The following is a 22,265-nucleotide window of genomic DNA, read 5'->3' as shown; positions in this document are numbered from 1 at the left end:
CTAACTCCAGCCCAAGCTGTGTGTGGTGCCTGGTCTGCGGGTGCTGCTGGGTGCCCAGGAGATGCGTGGCACCGTCCCCTGGCTTTGCTAAGCTTGTCGCCCTGTGCTTGGGCTTCCTGTGTGGGACTGTCCATGCGTGGCACTGTCCCTCCACTTCCATCCTTGCCCCAGCCTGAGAGCAAAGCAAAAGGAAGCCTTGGGAGGGGGTGCAAGCTCTTTCTGGCAGGCTGTCCCCTTTTCTGGGGCTGCCTGTGGCATCTTCTGCCCCATGTGAGGCTCCTGCCACGGCGCCAGCTGTGATCCCAGCCCAAGCATCGCAGCACTGCACCGCGGAAGGACACTACCAGAGCCTGGTGGCATATCAAGAACAGATTTATTTAAAAAGTGACAATCATGTAGTTCATCTCGTGAAGAGCTCTGCAGCCCGGCCTCGGCCCCTGCGCTCGCCGGGAGCATGTGGAGTGTATAAGGAACGGCAGGGAGGCAGTGGCTGCAGGATCCTGGGCCTGACCCAGCCAAGAGGTGGTGGAGACAAACGCTTGCAGCTCCGGCAGCGGGGAGAAAGATTTTGGGTAGCTGAGAAATGCCTGAGGTACATCCCAGCCCGTGGTGCAGAGCCGCTGAGTCAGGCAGGGGTGGCCTCCTTGGAGGATGCACGGTTAGAAAAAATACAAAAATGAGGTCTCTAGAAAACGTTGATTCTCGCATGATAGAAAATAGATCTGCCTGATTTTGGAAAGCAATTTGGTATTTAACGTCTAGTGCTGATTGTTCCCCCGTGGTGCAGGAGGGCGACGCCGACGGCTGTGCACGCGCTCGGGGGCCGGTGTCCCTGGAAATCCCAGGAGAAGGCTCGCTCCTGCCCCGCGACCGCATGCGGACCGAGGTCAGGCCTTCTTCGCGTCGTCGTGGTGCTCTCGCCGTAGCGCTCGGGGTAGCTTGGGGTTGATGAAGAATCCTTTCAAGAACAAGTCTCGGACAAAATAGGGCAGGTAGCGGTGTATGAAATACATGAGCCCAAGGCCCTGCCCTGGGTAGTAGCGCACGGCTGGGTTGGCAGCCAGGAGCCCGTCCGTGATGCTGTTCACCACCGCGCTGAGGTCCTCCACCGCCACCTTCATGAACTGGATGAACTGGCGGTTGATCTCCTCCACGTAGTCCTCGCCGTAGGCCTGCAGCAGCTCCCGGGGCAGGCTGGCCACCAGCCGCTGCTTCTGCAGGTTCCAGAAGGCAGGGTCGCACGTCGTCCCTGCAAGGACGCGGCCCCCCTGTGAGCTGTGTGGGCCCCCCCCCCTTCTCAGCACCCCCCCCCGGCATGGGTGCCAGCAGCCCCTAGTCCCCTCCCAGCCGCCCAGGAAGGTCCTGCTGAAATCCTGGCAGAGATCTGCCATGGTGGGAGCACCATGGTGTCTCTTCATAGCCTGGGACTGGACCAGAGGTCTTGGATCCTGCCTGCAATTGGGATGACGGTACCATAAATGCGGCTGAGCTGGTCCGGCCGACGCCAGTGGCAGAGGATCTGGTGTCAGGGCTTGATCCTGACCATGCCTCTCACCTGCTGGGAGCCCAAAGGCCACAGGATGGCCACCATCCCCAAGGAGGTGGCCGGGGACGCTCAGAAGCTGCATCCTGCACTGCGACCTGCTCTTGCCATGGCTCCATCTGCCTCCCCGGAGGGTACCTGCCCTTTGCCTGTGGGCGCAGGCGGCAAGTGGGTGCTGACCCTCTTACCTGTTTTGTAGTAGCCAGGCAGGATGAGGCTGACTTTGACACCCCAGGGCTGGAGCTCGCTGCGGAAGGTGTCCATGAGCAGGCTGAGGGCTGCCTTCGAGGCCCCATAGGCTGCTAGGCAGGGGAAGGGCAGGTCACCTTGCAGGAGAGAATCACAGAATGGTTCAGGTTGGAGGGAACCTTAAAGATCATCTAGTTTCAACCCCCCTGCCCTGGGCAGGGACACCTCCCACCACACCACGTTGCTCCAAGCCCCGTCCAGCCTGGCCTTGAACCCCTCCAGGGATGGGGCAGCCACAGCTTCTCTGGGCAACCTGGGCCAGGGGCTCACCACCCTCACAGCAAACAATTTCTTCCTCAGATCTCGGCTAAATCTCCCCTCTTTCAGTGTAAATCCCTTCCCCCTCGTCCCATGGCTCCCCTCCCTGCTCCAGAGTCCCTCCCCAGCTTTCCTGGAGCCCCTTTAGGGCCTGGCAGGGGCTGGAAGGTCTCCCCGGAGCCTTCTCTTCTCCAGGCTGAACCCCCCAGCTCTCTCAGCCTGTCCTCCCAGCAGAGGGGCTCCAGCCCTCCCAGCATCTCCGGGCCTTCCTCTGGCCCCGCTCCGACAGGTCCAAGAAAGGATGAGTGAGTCGCTACCTGCGTGCCCGAGGGCTGGCAGGGACCGGGAGGGCTTGCGTAGGGCACAAGGAGAAGGGCTTAGGGAGTCAGCCTGATGTGGCTGGAAGCGGAGGTGCCTGGGGGTGGGCGGTGGAAGCCACATCACGCCATGGGGATGCTGGACCCGCAGCCAAGCCCTGGGTGCCGGGCCATGCTGAAGGCGGGCTGCTCACCTGCGGGGCTGCTCACGGTGACGATGCGGCCGCCGGCGGTGCGGAGCAGGGGCAGCAGCCCCTTGGTGAGCTCCAGCGAACCGAAGAAGTTCACCTCCATGCAGGTGCGAAACTTGCCCAGCGGCGAGAGCTCGGCGTCGGCGATGGTGTCGTTGAAGCCGGCGTTGTTCACCAGCCCCCAGAGCCCTGCGGGGATGTGATGCTCAAAGAGGTGACCCACAATGGGGGACCCCCCCACCGTGGGGATCCCAGCTGCTCCCCGGATCGTGGGGGCGTCCTGCAGGGGAATTGCGGGGTGCCCTGGGCTTGTCCAACAGCCTCTGCAGGGATGCAGCCCGCGGTCGGGGGGCACATGGAGGCTTGGAACTGCCACCCTGGCCACAAGCTGAGGTCCCGGGGAGCTGCATAGGGTCCCAAGGGCTCCTACCCGTGCTGTTGGTGTGCTCCTGGATGTGCTGCAGGACACGCTGGATGTCCTCCGGCTTGGTCAGGTCCATCTGCAGCAGCGTCAGCATCGGCGAGCAGCTCCTGCGTAGCTCCTGGGCCCCGGCACCCTGCGGGTCCAGCACGCTGGCGAACACCCGAAAGCCCATGGCGTCCAAGTGCCGCGCTGTTGCCTGCCCGAAGCCCGAGTCGCAGCCTGGGAGAGCAGAGAGGAGCCCTGCAGTGGCCGCTGACGGCTGTCCCCAGCCCCCAGGGACGACCCCCCCACCACCCCCAGCTCTGCCTCTCCATCCCTGGGGACCAAACCCCCTGACACCGGTTCCCTGCTCGGAGCTCGCCGCCCCCACTCCTGCTCCGGACCTGCCGGGGATGTGACCTTGGCCTGGGGCATTTGCAGGTCGCGGAGCTGCTGTTTTCTCTCCTATCGCGCACAGGGGAGGAAGAAAACACTCCCTTATCTGCAACCCCATCGCCCCAAGCGCCTCTGTGATGCGAGGCACACGTAAAACCGCAGGCACGAGGCCCCCGGGACAGCCCAGAACCCAGCAGCGATGTGGGGCAGGAGGCATCACCCCCACCACCACCCCCCACCCCCAAATATCCCCAAAGATGCTGCCTTTCCCTGAACGCTTTTTCGCCTCCCAGAAAGGGAAGCTGGGGTGCCAAGGGGCTTAAAAATGGGGAGGAAAAAAATTAAAAAGGCGGCTCCTGTCCTGCTCCTGCCACCCTGCATCCTTCAAGGGAGCATCCGACGGGGATGTCCCACGCCGGGGAGCACTGGGTGCTGCCGTGCCTGGTCCCAGCCTCGTCTCCTCCACCTCAGCTCGAGCAGGGGCACCGCAGGTGACACCGTCACCCGCAGAGCCACCGGCAGGGTGGCTGGGGGACAGCCCGGGCAGGAGTTGGGTGTCGCGGGGCCGGTGGCCGGGATACAAACAAACAGCAAGGTACAGGCTGTTCCCGGGGCCGATGGCAGGGCTGATAGCTCGGAGGGAGCCCGCGCCGCCACCGCTGCCCAGACACATTAACCATTAACAGGGAAGCGCTGCGGGGGCAGCCCCACGGCTCCCGCACCCTCCTGCCTGGCACCCTTGGGTGCTCCTTAGTGCATCCCTGTAAAAGGACCCTATCCCGCACCTGGAGCCACCCTGGGATGGACGCGATGGTGGCCCTGGGCACTGCCACTTGCTCCAGGAGACGCTGGAGGGCTCCCAGCACCCCTCCTGCCAGCCCCGGGGTGGCCACGGGGACCAGCTGCCCACCCCACCCCCCTTTGACAGGGACTGGGGTGCTGCCGGCTCCGGCTCTGGGGGCGACAGCTAAACCGTCCGCGGGCTTTACTTTATTGCTGCGTCAGAAACCCATAATAAAACCCTTGGCCAGAGGCCAGAGCGATAACGCACGCCAGCGGTGCTCAGCTGGCAGGAAGGGGCTGCAGGGACACCCCCCTCCCACCCCCGGCCTTTTCCCTGCAGAGCCATGCAACACCATGATGGGTGTATGCCGGGCCAGCTCAGCATCACCCCCGGCACCATCCCCAGTGCCGCAGGGGATGCCGAAGGTGCCATGGGCTGCCGGCGCGGCACATCCGCCTCTCCCCTCTCCGGGAACAGGCCGTGCTGCCAGCAGCCGGCCAGATAAGGTGCATTTCGCCTTTCCCAACAGGGCAGGAGAAAACTGCAATAAAGATAAGGTTTGAAAATAAAAGTGCTGGCGGCCACGGGCTCGCCACGGCCAGCACCCTGCCCGCCACCACCGCCAGGACACGGTTACCTGCGCTGCTCCCGCCCCAGCCGGCAAGGAAAGCTTCCAGTCCAGACATGAAGCTCCCTATCACCTCCCGAGCCTCAAAACACCGGGAAACATCCCAAAAACCCGAGAGAGACAGGTTTGCCGTCTTGTTTCGGGCAAGTCTGGCAAGGAGGGAGCAAACATGGCCGTGTGCTTTCCGAGCCAGGCAGGGCTTGTTTTGCCTTAGAGGAGCGGGGCGGTCGGAGGGTTTGTTTCCGAAGTTTTAATTTATTCACACACACACAAAAAAAACCCCACCAAAAAAAAAAAAACCAAAAAAAAAAAAAAACCCTCCTGGGATGCTGGCGGGAGGCCTGGGGCCAGGAGGGCGAGGATGCTCTGGTGTTATTTAAGGTCTCCGGCGCTGCTCGGCTTCCCAGGCGCCGCGCTCAGGCATGGCCAAAAGCACAGGGAGGGACAATTAAACCCGCTGGGACCGTCACATGTGGCCCCCGAAGCATGGCAGCTCGCCCAGGGTCACGCTCACTCCCCGTGGGCTACCAGCACACGAGCCATCGGCCACGCCGGGGCTGGCGCGGGAGCCTGGGCCGCTGGCCGGGTCCTGCTGGCGGCGCCGGAGCCGGACAGTCTGTGCGGCCGCGGCGAGGCTGGCGCTGGGCACGCCGCCCTCCGAGGATGCTGCATCACGAGGAGACGCCGGCGCCAGCTCCCTCCCATCCCGGCTTCCCGCCTGCCAACCGGTTTTTTGCATCCGTGCCGGCGGTCGGAGCGAACGGAGGAGAAGCCCAGCACAGGGAGGGCGGCGGAGGAGGGCAGGCAGCTCGAAGCCCCAGTCTCACCCCCCCCGCCACTCCTCACCCCGGGCCGGCAGCCAGAGGCTTTTGCTGCAGCAGGAGTTGCAAAACCCAGCAGCGCTCCGCAGGCTCGGCAAGCGGGGGGCAAACGCCCGCTCCGGGGGCCAGCTGGCTTTTTGCGGGAGCAGCAGGTGGGCAGCAATTCCTGGGGACTTCACAGAAGCTCCAGCTGGTGTGGTGGCCCTCCCCCCTGCCCAGGAGCTGGGACGCACCAGCCTTGCTGGGATTTTGGCACAACAACCTCCTCCCTGCCCCCAGCCCCAGCTTTATCGATCTTGAGCAAGCAAAAAAGGTTTGGCCTCCGGCATCGCTGTTTGGGTGCCCTCCCTCCTACTCTGGGGGGGGCGAAGAGGACCAACCACACAGCATCGCGTGCCCGCTGCCCAGAGAAGCCCCTCGCCGGTGAAAGCAGAGCCACCGGAGGGGCTGAGCTGTGCCAGCCCCGCGGTTACCGGCCAATCTGCCCGGCCATGGCAGGGGTGGGCACCGCGCGAGCTTCCTCGCTGCCGGGGAGCTGGGCTGGGCTCGCGAGCCGCCGGTTGAAGCCGCAGTCCCGGTTTGGTACGGGCACATTTATTTCAGGTGAGTCAGGCGCGGCACGGCGCTGGCTTTTTTGCCATCTCGGGTATTTGCGCCGCTCCAGCAGCCAGCACCAAGGCTGCCGCGCACGGACGCGCGCTCCAAATCAACGCCGCGGTTTGCTGAACAGAGCTGAAATGGGTGATAACACGACCACCACCACCAACCCCCCGCCCCTGCACCCACCGCCGGCACGGTACGTGATGGAGGGCTGGCGGTACGGGTCTGCAGCACTCAGCGTGATGCCAATGCAGGAGGGGCTTCACCACCTGAGCTGTGAGCCGGGAATCCTCATCCCGGAGCTGTGAGCTGAGCATCTGCATCCCTGAGCTGCAACTTCTGCATCCTCATCCCTGCTCCGTAAGCGGAGCATCCTCATCCCCAAGCTGTGAGCCGTGCATCCTCATCCCCAAGCTGTGGAGCTACGAGCCACGCATCTTCCTCTCCGAGCCACCAGCTGAGCATCCTCATCCCTGAGCTGCAAGCTGTGCATCCTCATCCCCAAACCACAAGCTGGACATCCTCATCCTTGAGCCACAAGCAGAGCATCCTCATCCTCAACGCCACGTGCCGAGCATCCTCATCCCTGTGCTGTAAACCGAGCATCCTCATCCCTGAGCCACAAGCTGTCCATCCTCATCCCTGGGCCACACATGATGGGAGAGGACCAGCACAGACCTGCAAAACCTCGGTGGTCAGAAGCCCCGGGGGGCTGCTCAGAGCCTGGTGGGTGCCGGGAGCTGCTCCCTCCATGGCAACCCCAGCCTGGGACCCCGGCATGGAAGCTGGAAGGGGTTTCCCCCAGGACTGAGCATCCCTCTGATGGACCAGCTCCCCCCGGGTCAGCCCTGGCAGCCCTATGGCCACCCAGAGACAAGAGCGGCCGCGGGGCATCCTTGAGGGACGCTCCATCTCTCGCCAAGCCCGGAGGCAACCGGGTGCCTGTCAGCTGAGTCGGACACCCGGAGCAGCATCATCCCTTCCCCAGCTCTGCAAGCCATCACCTGAGGGCCCCGCATGCCCCCCCCACTCCCAGCCCTGCCTCCGCTCCCCAAACACCAGGCCATCAATCCCACCTGCCACACAGAGCTTTTGGGCTGTGTGTCCCACCAGCCTGCCCGAGATGCCTTGCCAAGACAGCCACCACTGTCACCAACCTCCCAGCCCCGGGACGGCACGGGGCTCAAGGACACCGTCAGTCGGAGGGGAGCCGAAGCGCCGAGGCCGAGCGGATTAACATGCTGAGCTGCTTGTTTCCATAGGCTCAAGCTCAAATCCTGCCTGGGATGCCAAGCTAAACATGGCTGACATTTTGCTCGGAGGTGTTGCCTTCTGGCCCCGGCAGGATTCACCGCCACCGCCTCGGATCCAGCTCCTCCGGGCGCGGGATGGGGTCGAGCCTGGCCGCACCGCGGGGAGGCTCCACCGGGCGCCCGAGGGGACGCACAGGGGACCGATCCCAGCTTGGCTGCTTGGGGACGGCCATCCCGGCTCCATCCTGGGAGCACCCTATGGATGAGGAAGCCCCGGGGCGAGGTGGCACCGAGCAGGGCGGCTGGGAGCAGGGCGGCTGGAGCGGGATGCAGCAGGGACAGTGCCACCGGAGGAGACGGGGGTCCCCAAAAGGGGGTTGGGGAGTGGGGGGGGGGTCCCTGCATGGGGCAGGAGGAAGCGCCCAGCAGAAGTCCCTGTGGGCAGGGCAGGGCCCTGCGGCCAACACCTCCCGGATGCCGCACGCGTTTGGAGCGCGGAGCAGTAACGGGGGTGATGTCAGCCCCGGCTGAGAGAGAACAAATTCTTGGCAGGGTGCTGGGGAGGGAGGGGACAGACGGCAGGAGCACCTGTGCCCATGGCAGCTGAGCGCCCATGACCACCCATGGCCCGCACCCGAGGTCCTGCCAGGGGAGCGGGGCCGGGCAGGGACACCGGCAAGCTCCCACCCCACCGCATCACGATGGCATCGCCGTCAACAGGAAACCACACCCCGGCTGGTGGCCGGCATGGCAGCGTGCCGTGCCAGCGGCGGGGTGTCCCCGCTCCCCACGGAGGCCCCCCCCCCCGCCCCGGGAGCAGCCACCCGTCCCCAGGCGCTGGCGGATGGGGCTGGGGTGGCAGGAGGTGGCAGCAGCCCCAGTGATGCTGCTGCTGCTGCTGGTCCCCAGCACCCAGTTTTGGGAAGCCACGAGCTTAATTAAATTAAATTAAACTCAGGGAGGTGGCTCCAGGCATGACCCAAATCCCTGGCGAGCACGTGAGCACCCCCCAGCCAAGCAGCCTGGAGCAGGGGACATCCCAGCAAAGCCTCAGCTTCTTCCCCTGGCAGGACCTGAGCCAAGGGGGGGCTCCCCAGGGACCCCCATGGCAGAGCTGGAGGGACATTATCGGCCAGGGTGCCGACAGCTCCTGGCAGCCCGAGGTGAAATGCCACCTCTGTGTCCCCCCAGCGGGTCCCCAGCCCCCCGAGGGGACCCACGGAGCACAGCAGAAGGCAGAGCCGGGGATGCCCCTCACCGCAGGGGGGTACGGGGGTGACCCGACCCCCTCCCCGCCCTGGGGACAAGGGCCAGATGGTGTGAATTACAAGGGATTAGCCGAGTGTTTCTGAAGCCTCACACGCCGTCGCCTCCACCCCAGGGAGATATCTTTGGCTTAACAAACCAAAGAGAAGGGGGATAAAAATCTGATTTCCTGCCCAGACAACCCGAAGCAGCCGGGCAGAGATGACGAGGAGCCCTGAGGCCGGCACGGGCGCACCCATGGCTCCTGAATTAAGGCTCATTTCTCAGGAGCGGGAGCCGACTCCGGTGCGTCCCTCTCGGGGACCCAATGGCACAAGAGCAGCCGCGAGATAAATCGGCGTGGGGAGCTGCAGCCCTCCCCGTCACTGTCACCAAAAGCCACCCAGATGCCTTATCCCTCCCTCCCCTCAAAGCTGAGCAGCAGATGCTGCTTGCAACCGGTGGAGCTAACGAAGCCAGGAGCTCATTATGTTGCACAGGGCCCTGGTGTAGCTGTGACAGCAAAGAGCCCAACTGGGACAGAACGAGCCCAACCACCTTCTCCTGCACAAGGCCAGTGCCTGGCCAGATGCTGGAGGAGGTCAGGATCCACCCAGGAGCCTGCAGTCCACCTCAGCGCAGGTTTTAAGCTCTTGAGAAGGCAGCTTGGCACCCAGACCTGCTAAACTCAGCCTGAGGGCTTGCGCCAGCAGGGTCAGCAGATGCAAAAGCACCCGAGTTTTCCTCAGATGGAAGAGGAATGGGCACAGGAAAGCCCGGGAGACAAGCCATCCCCAGCACGGCGGTGATGCTGCTGCCGGCGAGGACCAAACCAGGGCTCGCAAACAGGTGGGGCGGAGGAAGCGTCTCTCCTCCCAGCGACGCTTCGGGGTTTCGCAGAAAAAGGGCACAGGAAAGTTCCTAGAAGCAGCCACCCGCCGCGTCCCGGGGCCGGATGGGATCTTCCAGCAGCCGCCGTCTCCACCAAGGGGAGATCGACTCCCCAAAAGGAGCAGCCGGACTCTCGTGGTCAAGGATTTGAGCTTCCCACGGGCAGAGAGAAGCGGGAGGAGATGGCAGCGTGGATGTCGCCTGGGAAAGGGCACAGCCTGTACATCAGATCTAATCTGGGTTGGGTGGATGGATGCTCCTCCGAGAAGAGGAAGTTGTGAAGAACTGCAGCGATAACTGGGTTAATAATCACCTTCAGAGGGAACACAGCGAACTGGGAACACGGCGCCGGCGAGACACGAAAGCCATCCATCAGCAAGAGCTGTCGCTGGGAAGGACACCCATGGCCCAGGGACAGCTCGACAGGATGGGTGCCGATAACACGTCCATCTGGGCTCCTGGAGAGGGAGAGGCTGGCTCGGGGCCAGGCTGGGAAGCTGGAAAGCTCCATCAGCCACGGCCGGGATGCGGCACTGAAGATGCTCCTGGGGAATAATGCGGTGGCAGCAAAGCTACGGCTGGGGCACCTGCTGGGGAGCATCCCTGGGCTGCAAAAGGGCTCCCCAGGGACTGGCATTTCCCCAGAGTAACACCAAGCAAGCCCCATAGCCACCTCTCACATGGGATAACCCATCAGGCCCCAGGAGCCAGCAAGGAGAAGCAGAAGGTCATCCCCAAGGTCTGGGCTAAGCCATCCACAAGCAGCAGAAGGGAAGACCAGCTCTTCTACACGGGCCACCACGAGCCATCACCACCCTGCGACATCTCAGGCAAGGTAATTTCTAGCCAGGACAGCAAAGCACCACAGCCACCGCAGGACCAGGAGAACCTCTGGCCATGTGGTGGGTCAGGTCAGCTACGGAACTGCCTGGTTCTACCACACAGGACAGGGTGACACGCCACCCACCGCACCGTGGAGGTGGACAAGTCACAGGGGGCTGGGACACAGGGTGCCAGCAGGGACAAAGCCAGGCTGGGGCAGTGGCGACCGCAGCAGCCGCTCCAAAGCAAGCCCAGGAGATCATGATGTTAAGCATCTCGGAGTCTGCAGCGCCACAATAAAGCTGCAATAAGAGTTGTAGAGTTCAGGAGTATTTTGGTGATGAAATTTTACGTTGCTTATAAAATGCCACCTCATCGCTCCCCTTGTCACAAGAATAAACTCCCGCTACACGCCACAAGCCCAGGCAAGCAGAAAAATAGCTGCAAGCCATGCCCATCCCCACATCACGATGGGCTCTGCAGTTGCACCAACTCTTATTTTTCCTCCTGCAGCTTCCAGGTCCTCGTCGAGCTCAGGTTTGTTTTGTTTTAGAAATCGAGCAAAACACTTGTGAGCACCAGTCGAGCCTCAGTCAAGACAGCTTTTGAAACACATTGAGCTGTTTAGGCTAAGAGCCATGCCCTCATGGCCACCTCAAGCCACGCCAGCCCCTTCTGTACCCAATTGAAGTTGTCCCCCCCCCGTCCTCACCCTCCGCCTGCACCTCCCACCAGTTTTTCACAGTCAGAGTTTGAGTATCATAAGACTATTTGGGTGCATTTTCCCAAAATACATGAAGGTGGCCCTCCAGGAGGACATGCTTGGAGAGCGCGATGCTGAACCAGGCTGAAGGGTGACACACAGGGCATCATCCCCACGTGCCCTTCAGCTTGGGCCAGCGCAGGCAGAGCCCAGCACACCAGCTGAAGGGGGGGAAAGAAGTCACCACGGGATGGCTGCACAGCCCAGATTATAGAGCTTGTCCCCACCAGGTACTTGGGACCCTGGAGAGGAATAAGCATTGGGCACAGTGTCTTTGGACAGGGTCATGAGAAACAAATCATGGAAGGGTTTGGGTTGGAAGGGACCTTGAACACCACCCAGTGCCACCCCCTGCCCTGGGCAGGGACACCTCCCACCAGACCAGGTTGCTCCAAGCCCCGTCCAGCCTGGCCTTGAACCCCTCCAGGGATGGGGCAGCCACAGCTTCTCTGGGCAACCTGGGCCAGGGGCTCACCACCCTCAGGGTGAAAAATTTCTTCCTGGGATCTCATCTAGATCTCCCCTTTTTCAGTTTGAAACCATTACTCCTCATCCTATCTCTACACACCCTTGTAAAGTCCCTCAAAGAGCCCAGCGGCACATATTTAAGGGCGTCACGACTTATTCTTTGAATCATAGAATGGCTAGAGTTGGAAGGGCCCTTAAAGATCATCTAGTTCCAACCTCCCTGCTCTGGGCAGGGACACCTCCCACCAGCCCAGGTTGCTCCAAGCCCCGTCCAGCCTGGCCTTGAACACCTCCAGGGATGGGGATGTGCATGGCGTGACCTTTATGCCAAACTGGAGTATGACCACCAGAGTAGAGAAACTGGGTAGGGAGGGATCCCAAATCCGCTCAAGGTTATGTCTGGTGGAAATCGAGACGCCCATCACGAGAAGATCACCACCGCCAAAAGAAACAGAGAAAGGCTTGAAAGAAGAGGCCAGACGTCCAAAGCCTCTGCAGAAGACATCAGGGCAGGTACCTCCCCTCCAGGACCTCGGCTCACCAGCCCATCCCTCCTCTCCATCCCCAGCCTGCCTGGGGGGCACCCACCATCTGGCTCCCCAGGGTCAGCCGCCCAGCAAGAGGCTGCGGCGCCACAAAGCCCGTAAAGCCGAAAACTGCTTTTCAAGATTACAGCCTTAGAGCCAGCAAATCCTGGGATGGCACCATGTGCGAGGCGGGGAGTGGTGGGGGTGGGGGGGGGGGGGTGGGAAAGCCAGTTCCCAACAGGAAAGTTGATAAGGCTCCAGGGCTGGCAGCTCTCCAGGGAAGGAGGAAGCTGCAGTGATATGTCGCACATGGAAGCACGCGGAGGCTGGGACAGAAGAACGAGGATTGGAGACGGTAGATGTCACATAGCTGCCGGGGGGAACCGGAGAAGGTGGTAACAGGTACACGCCGGGCAAGGTTTAAAAAGAAAAAAAAAAAGTCCCAAAATATACCTATAGAGCACACACTGGCAGCATGACAGCAACCCTCTTGGCATTTCCCACCTGGCAACAGCATCTCAGATCTGAGATGGCAGGAGGGACGTGGGGAGGTGAGGGGGTATGAAAGCCCTGCAGCCTTTCCTCCCGCAGCTGGGCAAGCTGGGGTTTCGGACCAGCACCGAAAGAAGGCTGTGGGAAGAAGGCAAACGCTTGCCCAGGCTTGGTGGAGGCACCTTGAAGACCCTCCCCTACACCACCCATACTCAAGCCAAACCCTGGCTGGCCGAGCCCACCATCCCCGTGGTCAAGCCACAGGACTCCTCTCTAAGCTCGAGGGGAGCGAGAGTCAAGGGTGGGTAACGCAATCCCTGGCCTCGTTAGAAGACGTGCTGCTCATCGGACTAGAGGGCAGCAACTGCCTACATGTCCCTCCTCCCGAAGCATCCGTTCCCATCTGACAATCTCATTTCTGCAGGGAAGTCACTGCGCCGCTGCTCTCATGTCCCCGCGTGACCCCACGCCGAGCGCCGTGTCGAGCCAGCTCTTGGGTTTCTCTACCAACCCTCTTCTCCCACGGGCCGCAACTTCTAGGCGCTTTTCCTCCCAATTAGCTGCGCTCATCATTTCTGGTTAGCGGTGATAAAAGAAACCACCCCGACAGGTTAGCGGGCTTCAAAAGTGCTTGTTTAATAGATATGTGAGAAAAAACTGAGGGTATGTATCTAAACATCTGTGGCAAGCAGGGGTAGGTTTCTATTTCTGAAGAAATCCAGCGAGGGGAAGAAGAATCCTACAGCCATGGAGGGCTGCTGAAAGAGCTGGGGGAGAGCTTCAGCCCTGCAAAGAGAGGTAGAAAAAGCAGGTTTCCTGCTCTCCTCCCAGAAATCGGCAGCAAAACCCCTAACTAGAGAGTTAAATGTCACTTTTTTTTTTTTTTTAATAAGCAAGAGGTTGCTTGTTACAGCAGGTTTGCAGTTTGATTTTGGTCCTGTCCTCCCCATAGCTTGGAGCAGCAGTTGTCTCTGCTGTTAATTTTTAATAGATCCTGGAAAAACCAGCACAGTTCCAGGGAACAAGCTGATTTTCAGCCAGCGCTTAACCCAGGGAAGACCCCGGGTACCGCCCAGCCGGCTGACGGGCTCCAGCAGCCGAGTGGAAGCCGCCTATGGAGACCTGGAGTGCCCTTGCGTGAAGCTTTACTGGTGGTGAGGCTGCTGGCAGGCTCAGCCCCAAAACCAGGCTGCAAGCGCTTCGTGCTGGTGCTCCGGCCATGCCCGGAGCATCACTCAACAGCCCCAAAGCCTAGACCCCTGACATCTCTCTCAATCGCCCGGTTTAGCTGGAAAAATGGGTCTAAACCAGCATCAAAGCCTGGATGGGAGTGATGCTACTCTTTTACCAAGGAAAGTGATTTACCTTGGCGGCAGAACAGTGAGAATCCCGACATCTGGATTGAATCACTCCGTTCTGCCGCAGTCACCAGATGCTTCCACATCTGTTGAGTCCATGGGAAACGCTGAAGCTCCGCTTGACTACGATCGAGTTCCAAAACCTCTGTTAACCTTGAGCGCGATCTGAAAGCTCTGACCCATTTCAGATCATTAATGGGGCATGCAGTTGGAACAAGAGAGCCTCACCAGGAAAACCCGGGTTTCCCCTGCAGCGGGGAAGGAGGAGAAGAAAGGCGAACGTGGCAGGTTTGGCTCCGGAGCAGCCTGACCTGCCAACTGGTTTTGTTCACCAAGATGATTTGCTGGGGGACACACCGGTCCGCAGGTGCCTCCTGGCTTTGTAGGCTCCACCGAGGAGGAAGAAGGATGCAAAGGACCCAAACCACCTCCCCCAGGCAGCAGTCTTATGGCTTTGGGTTATTTCGGAGCCGTTTAATTCAGGTACAAACTCCACAGAGAGAGGAACCATCCGCTGCCTTCAACTTCTCCAGCCCAGCTGGAGTGGAAAAAAATCAATATCTTGCTACACACCTCATGTCTTCCCTCTGCTCCGGCAAAACCCTGCAGGGTCTATGGTTTGCATGCGGTCTTTTCCAAGGATCTGCATAAATCAGGCAATTAGCTACTGTCTGAAAAACGCCAGAGCGACGTGACAGCGAGGGGCTCGCAACCGCTCCAGCTGCACAGCGGAGCGCCGGGATGCTCACGGCCATCCCTCCGCCGCCTCCAAACCCTAAAACCCCTCTGTGTCGGCTGGTTTCCGTGGAATCGCCGAATCTCCCGGGCATCCGCTAAGACCAGAGGGCCCAAAGGATGATCTGGGCTCACGTCTGAGCCGACCCAGCTCAAAACCAAACCCTGCACGAAGTGCTGCCAGCCTGGATCGGGAGGGGCCCAGCAATGGGCTCATCACCTCCCGCTGAGGCCGCTCTCCCAGACCATCCCCCTCGAGGCCAGAGTGCTTTTATGTCAATTCCCAATAGCAAGGAGATGGGGGATACAAGCAACACCCCTTCGCTTCGCTCACACAGCTCAGGGGGACCCCATGGCACCCAAGGGCACCCAACAGTGCTGGTTTTAGATTCGGGAAAGGGCAGGCGCACGCAGAAACCAGCCCTTTGACGCTGGGAGCAAGGCTGCTCCTGGTCAGCCGCCGTCACACGCCTGCACCACCGGCCCACCAGCATCGGCACCCCAGGGTGCCCTGACCGCATCCCTGCGTGGAGGGATGCCGGGTACCAGCCACCCCACTGGTGATGGATGAGCCTTGGGCCGGGCAGCTTCCCCACACCGCAGGCACGCGGGGGTCCCTGCAGCTTCCCACGCTCGCCCAAAGCCTGCATTGGGCCGTGGGCTCATTTTTGAGGAAGGTTTGGCCTCCCAGGCTGGCTCGGGACAGCGTGGAGATGGCTGCTGCCTCCCTCCCAGCCCTGGGCTGGAGCAGCTGATCCCGGCTCCCCTCCTCATCCTGCCCATGCTGCCGGGGCTGACCTCTCCCAGCCCAGCTGCACAGGAGGGCATTCTCCTCCCCACCGCAAACAGCTGTGACCTCCCCCAGCAAGGCAGGATTAACGCTTTCCTTGCCCCCCCAACCCCAGCCGGAGCCACGCTCCCGGAGAAGCCGGATAGCCAGGATGCAGCGCAAAGAGCCCTGAGGTCACAGCCACGGATAAACACAGCACCGCAGGGACTAGTGGCCACCTACTTTGCTAGCCCAGGGGAAGCAGCATAGGAAACCGCAGCATTCCTCGCTCCCCTCCGGCAGCAGGCAGGGGCAGGCAGCTGCCCATCCCTGCTCCGGCCAAGCCTCACGCGCAAGACCTGAAATGCAAACCTGTAGCCGAGGGGAAACACCACAACTTTCAAGTCCCTGCTGCCACCGCAGGGCTAGCAGCTCTGCTGTGCAGCAGCTCTGCATCTGCTTTGCTGCTTTCCCACCGCGCTGCACAGCTCGTTTCCCCTTCAAGCCCTCCCGTAAATGAAGTTTTGATTAGCCAGCGCCATCCAGACCAGCACATGGGGCTGGAGCATCACGTGCAGAGCTCGGCTTGGGGTCGCGCCCAGAGGGGGAAGCTGGAAGAGCTGGGGCACCTCAACGAGGAGATGCAGCCGTTGAACCCTGCCGCAGGATTAAGCTGAGGGCCAAGGAGTGCATACAAGAGGAAAGGATGCCCAAAGCTTTCTGGGCTGGGTCCTGCGCTGCTCCACGGCAGGGGACTTTGTTGCATTTCTCAGTTGACCTGCAGGGTCCAGCAGGACACCCAGCATGGCAGAAGGCCTGTCCCCAACCTCGTGCACCTTCACAGCATCCCCAGGCACCCAACTCCGCGCTTCTCCCGCTGTCATGTTTTGCTTCCCACGGGCAAGAGGAGGAAGGCCAGGCTGCCTTTCTCCAAGAGCTCACCCCTGCACTGATTCCCCCCCCCGCCCGGGAGACACCAGCAACGCCTCCATACCCAGTTGCCAGGAGGTGTCTGGAATTAATCCGCAAAAGAATCAGGCTAATTACTCTGCAAATACTCAGGCGAGGGATGCTGTCCCAGGCAGAGCAGCCCTCACATCTGCCCCTCGGCAGGCACCTGCTGGAGCCGCAGCCAGGAAAGGCCGATCCCGCACCGCGGGCTGCGCCTCGAACCTGTAAAACCACAAAGTATTTACAGCCGAGAGCAAACACACCGGAGCTGCAGAGGTGTCACCTCAACGCACCAGGGCAAGAACACCTTGTTCCAGCCACTGACTCACTAATTATACAGGCAGTGCCACAGAGCCAGGGCTGGCATGACCTGGCGTGCCACAGGGCACCTGCGAGCGCGTGGCTGTCAGACATGTCCTCCCCGGGCAGCTCTGCCCCAGCGCGGCTTTGACCTTCACTCAGTTGAATCAGTCATTCATCCACTGCCTTGCTCCTCCAAGCTTCCTCCTCTGGAGACACCTCTGTCCGCTTCCCGCCGGCGCCAGGGCTGGACAAGGGACCCGGCTCTCGTTTTTCCTTCTCAAAGGAAGTCCCTGCCACAGGACCAAATTTTCTTAGGAAACGTGCAAACCCCCTTCTCTAACTTGGGGATCTCCAAGCCCAGCCCAGACATTGCCACCAGGATGCAGGTTCGCATCCTTGGGAGCGCTGCCAGGATTGTGTCCGTGGGTTTCCCTCACCTCTGCATCCATGTGGAGGTGGCAACACTCTCCCAGCACACATCACCCGCCCTGGCTCCAGCACTTCCTCCTCACCCCGTGCCTGCTGCCATCCACCACCTCACAGCAAAGCACCCGCTGGCCCCAGCCACCTTCATCATCCTCCTCCTGTCCCACCACCAGAAGGTAGGAGAGGGACAAGCACTTACATCCCAAGGTATCCCAAAGAGATTCAGCCAGAAGCCCGGGCTGGGAGCTCAGCCACCATCCCCGTGGAGGAGCCGTGCCAGGCAGCCCAACAAGGAGCTGGGCAGCAGCTGAGCAGCCCTTCCCAGGGATGTCCCCACAAAGAGAAGGAACAGCCACATCTGTCCCCAGCAGCTCCAAGGACAGAGCTGCGGATGAAACAGCAGTGCTCAGCCCCAGGTAGCCAGCTCCACTGTAGCCTTTAGAAATGCCACGAGAAGCTTTCTAAGAACAAGCGTGGCTCCAGAGGGGAGGAGAGGACAGCCGAGGTGCTCCCAAACCAGCGATCCGGCTCTGTGCCAGCCCCACCACGTGTCCCATTCAATCTCCCGGCTTTCGAAGGATGCAGCTCCCGGCATCGGTGGTCGATGCTCGAAGGCGAGGAGCCACTGGCAGGGGCCAAGGCCACTCTCTAAAGCCTCCTTGCTTCAGGTACACCTTGGACACGGAGCAGGTAAGCCGGCGGCCGTGCTGCTCTGCCCACGGGATGGCACCCGGGGGGGGAACCCCGCTCGCACGGGGACGCCCCGCTCCCCACCGACCCCACACGGGGAGTGCCACGGGGTGGCTGAGGCCGTGTCCCCTCACTCACCTGTGACCAGGACGGCTCTGCCCGCCACCGGCAGCAGCCTGCGGGGCGATGCCCACCACAGCAGCAGGCAGGCGGCGGCGGCGGCCAGGGCGAGCCCCAGGGGCAGCGGCAAGCATGCCCGGCACAGGCTCTGCAGCCCGGCCAGCAAGGCCAGGGGCACCACTAGCCCCCGGCCCGGCCCCGGGGCTCGCCGGGCCGCCCGCAGCGCCAGGCTGCCGGCCAGCGCCGCCCACAGCGCGCCGTACGCCCAGCGCTCCAGCCCCGGCTCCATCCCGGGCCCCGGCCCCGCCGCTGCCGCCGCGCCCGGCCCCGCCGCGCCCGTTTATAACCGCCCCGGCGGGGGGGAAAGGGGCGGGGACGGCACCGCCCCCGCCAATGGGAGACAGGCGGGACCGCGCCGGGGCACCGGGCACCGCCGGCACCCGCCGGCACCGGACCGGCACCCACCGGCACCCACCGGCACCGGACCGGCACCCACGGGCACTGGACAGGCACCCGACCGGCACCCACGGGCACCCGCCGGCACCCACCGGTGCTCACCGACACCCCACGGGCACCCACGGGCACCCCACTGTCACTCACCGGGCACTGCCAGCACCCACCGGCACCCACGGGCACCTTATCAGCACCCACCAGTGCTCACCGACACCCCACAGGTACCCACGGGCACTCCACTGTCACTCACCAGGCACCGCCGGCACCCACCGGTGCTCACCGACACCCCACGGGCACCCCACCGGCACCCGCCAGGCACCGCTGGCACCCACTGACACCCACCGGCACCCTACCGACACCCCATGTGCACCTACTGGCACCTGCCATCACTCACCAGGCATCACCGGCATCCATGGGCAGCCACCGGCACCCACCAGGCACTGCTGGCACCGGACTGGCACCCACGGGCACCTGCCAGCACCCACAGACACCCACCAGTGCTCACTGACACCCCACAGGTAGCCATGGGCACCCCACTGGCACTCACCAGGCACTGCCGGCACCCACCGGCATCAGACCGGCATCCACTGGCACCTCACGGACACCCATGGGCACCCACTAGCACCGGACTGGCACTCGCTGGCACTCACAGGCACCCACCGACACTCACTGGGCACTGATGGCACCCACCAGCACCCACCAGACACTGCTGGCACTCACTGGTACCCAGGGACACTCCAAGAGCACCCTCTGGCACCCCACGGGCACCCACCAGCACCCCACTGGCATCCACCGGCACCCATTGGCACTCACTGGCACCCACTGGCACCTGCCGGCACCCCACCAACACCCCACTGGCACTCACCAGCACCCCACCAGCACCCCACCAGCACCCACCAGGCACTGCTGGCACCCACTGACACCCACCGGCCCCCACTGACACCCACTGGTACCCACCGACACCCCACCGACACCCCACGTGCACATACTGGCATCTGCCGGCACTCACCAGGCACCACCAACACTCACGGGCACCCACTGGCACCCACCAGGCACTGCTGGCACCCACCGGCGCCCACTGACACCCCCCCAACACCCCACTGGCACCCGCCGGCACCCCGCCGGCACTGACCAGCACCCACCGGCACCCTGACAGGGCAGCGGGGCTGGGGATGGCAGCATGGAGCCTGGTGAGGCACTGGGACACTTAGGGCTCGGCTGGGGACATCGTGCTGCCTCAGTGGGCATGGCTCAGCTGGGTTCAGGATGGCTCAGGACGTGATGCCACCTAGGCAGGCACACTTCGGCTTGGCACAGCTTGGCTCAGCCCAGCTGGGGACACCGTGTCACCTAGGTGGGTACGGCTCAGCTCGGCTTGGTTCAGCTGAGCACAGCTCAGCTCGGTTCAGTTCGGCTCGGTTCGGAAAGGCGGGCACAGTTCAGCTCAGCACGGCTCGCCTTGGCTTGGCTGATCACGGCTCAGGACATCGTGCCACCTACAGCACAGCTTGGTTTGGCTCAGCTGAGTTCAGGATGGCTCAGGACAAGATGCCACAGAGGTAGGCACAGTTCAGCTCGGCACGGCTCGGGTCAGCGTAACTCAGGACATTGTGCCACCTAGATAGGCTCAGCTCAGCTGGTTCAGCCCGGCTTGAGACATCGTGGCACCTACAGCTCAGCTCAGCTCAGTTCGGGATGGCTCAGGACATGATGCCACCTAGGTAGGCACAGTCCAGCTTGGCATGGCTTGGCACAGCACGGCTGGGGACATCGTGCTACCTAGGTAGGCACGGCTCAGCTCAGTTCAGCGTGGCTCAGCGCATCGTGCCTCCTACAGCATGGCTCGGCTTGACTCAGCTCGGTTCGGGATGGCTCAGGACATGATGCCACCGCTCAAGCAGGCACACTTCAGCTCAGCACAGTTCGGCTTGGCTCCCCAGGGCTCGGCATGGCTCAGGACATCATGTCACCTAGGTTAGGCATGGCTCTGCTTGGCGTGGCTCAGTTCAGCTCAGCTGAGCTCAGCATGGCTGGGGACATCCTGCCACCCCAGCAGGCACAGCTCCACTCGACTCAGCTCGGTGCAGCATGGCTTGACGTGCTTTAGCGCGGCTCAAGGTGTCATGGCACCTACAGCACCTACCCCCGAGGTAGGCACCGCTCGGCTCGGCTCGGCTGAGCACGGCTCGACATGGCATGGCTGGGCACAGCTCAGCCCGGCACGGCATGGCTCGGTGCTGGCGCCAGGCAGAGCTTCCCAGGAGGAAGCGGCAGTGCGTCCAGCCCCGCTTGATCAGAGGGTGGGTTCCCAGAGCCAGAACCAGTGCCACCAGCGTCCCATGGGACTCCCCTCGTGGGGTGGTGCCCCCAGGACCTCCTTGTCTGCCCAGGAACATCATACAGGCGCTGGCCCATGTGCCGCCTGGGTCCCGGTGCCTTGGCCAGCCGCGCTGGGGTTTCTCCCGGTGGAGGTAAGGTGGGAATCCCTTCCCCAACCACTCTCCTACGACGTGTGGCTGATGACCCCTGGGTGATCCCAAACCACTTCTCAGCACCCCGCTCTCTGTTGGCCACCGGGGGCGGGCAGCACCCTGACACCCGGCTACCTGTTGGTATTGCGGGGCTGCGGCGCGGCAGTGCTGGAAGCTCGGCTCCTGGCTTGCCCCAGAGCCAAGCGGCCCGAGGGAAGCCCTGCCGTGCAGCGCCAGCTCCGTGCCACCGCGCGGGAGTGCTGGCAGGAGCTCCCTGCACCGCCCCGGCCAGGGGGGGCAAAGTCCTCTCCTTTCCAGGTTTATTACACAGGGTGATTGCTGCCGCTGGGCTCGCTTTATTAAGCTCCTGCTTTAATATTTCACCAAGTCTCCGTACTCGGTGATCCTTCGTGCGTCCCTGCCGCGTAGTGCCACCAATTCTCGCCGGGGGCCTGACCCTCGGTGCCCTCCGTGCGGAGGGTGGGATGCTTTTGCATCACGGGTCTCTTATCCTGCAGGATCCGTCGCCTCTGGCCATCCTGACCAGACCCCACGAGACCTGGCACGGTGGTGGCGATGGCAGTGGGTGCCTGTGCCATCCTTCTTGGAAACAACCCCCACGGTATCGTCGGAAAAACACATTTCGTCAGTGGCGGTGGCGGCAGCGCTGCAGAAGTGCAGCGACAAACAGGCTGGGGTGGTTTTGCCGGGGCGTGGTGGTGGGACCCGGTTGGGTTCGCAGCCCTGCTCTTCCAGGCAGGGGAATGCCGGGAATGCCGTAGAGGTAGAGGAGGAGGAGGAGGGATGTTCCCAACAGTGCGGCCACAGGCTCTCCCGCAGGAATCCGCTCACTTGCAGCACTGGGTTACTGAACTCAGTGAAAACAATGGAGGTGACCACAAGGCAGAGCCTCGGGGGACTTGGGCTCTGAAGAGGACCCTGTTAAACATCCCCACCCATTGCTTCACTGGGGCTCGAAAGATCCGCTTGGAGAAAGGTTGTTTTCCAAAGACCTGGTCTCCAGAGAGAGCATCCCTCACTGCACCAGCCAAGGCAGAGCTGCCGGCGTGTGCAAGGGAGTGTGGTGAGGGACACGGCGTGTTACAGAGACCGCCAGAACGTAGACTCCATACCAACGGTGGTGTTTCAGCAAGGGCTGATGTGGCCATTCCCAAGTTGTAATGTGAATTCATGCATTTCCTTGAGAGCTGCGTCGGATGTCTGTTCATCCATCCCTTCCATTGCTCCTCAGGCATGGTTTCAGGATCTTTTTTCAACCCATTCTTTTTTCAGTGGTGCCCAGCGACAGGACAAGGAGTAACAGGCACAAACTTGACC

At 62.3% G+C, this 22,265-nt stretch overlaps 1 protein-coding gene across 3 annotated transcripts; it reads right to left on the bottom strand.

Annotated features, from left to right (window-relative positions):
• Positions 1-38: 38 nt before the first annotated feature.
• On the bottom strand, positions 39-18,306 carry HSD11B2 (hydroxysteroid 11-beta dehydrogenase 2). 3 transcript variants are annotated; one of them, XM_054198419.1, is made up of 5 exons: positions 18,022-18,306; positions 2,989-3,201; positions 2,562-2,747; positions 1,732-1,869; positions 39-1,214 (listed from the first exon to the last, which is right to left on the bottom strand). In XM_054198419.1, exons 1-5 carry the CDS (start codon positions 18,290-18,292, stop codon positions 88-90), a joined length of 1,935 nt encoding a protein of 644 aa, XP_054054394.1. In that variant the 5' UTR covers positions 18,293-18,306; the 3' UTR covers positions 39-87. The 3 variants fall into 3 exon arrangements, with proteins under 3 accessions (XP_054054394.1, XP_054054395.1, XP_054054396.1); XM_054198420.1 differs by lacking the exon at positions 18,022-18,306 and adding an exon at positions 4,779-4,967 and having other exon boundaries at positions 52-1,214; XM_054198421.1 differs by having other exon boundaries at positions 748-1,249.
• Between the last annotated feature and the right edge of the window lie 3,959 nt (positions 18,307-22,265).

This window comes from Rissa tridactyla, chromosome 4, assembly GCF_028500815.1.
Source record: "Rissa tridactyla isolate bRisTri1 chromosome 4, bRisTri1.patW.cur.20221130, whole genome shotgun sequence".
In the NCBI taxonomy this organism is placed as follows: Eukaryota; Metazoa; Chordata; class Aves; order Charadriiformes; family Laridae; genus Rissa; species Rissa tridactyla.
This window is presented reverse-complemented; position numbering and strand designations above follow the sequence as displayed.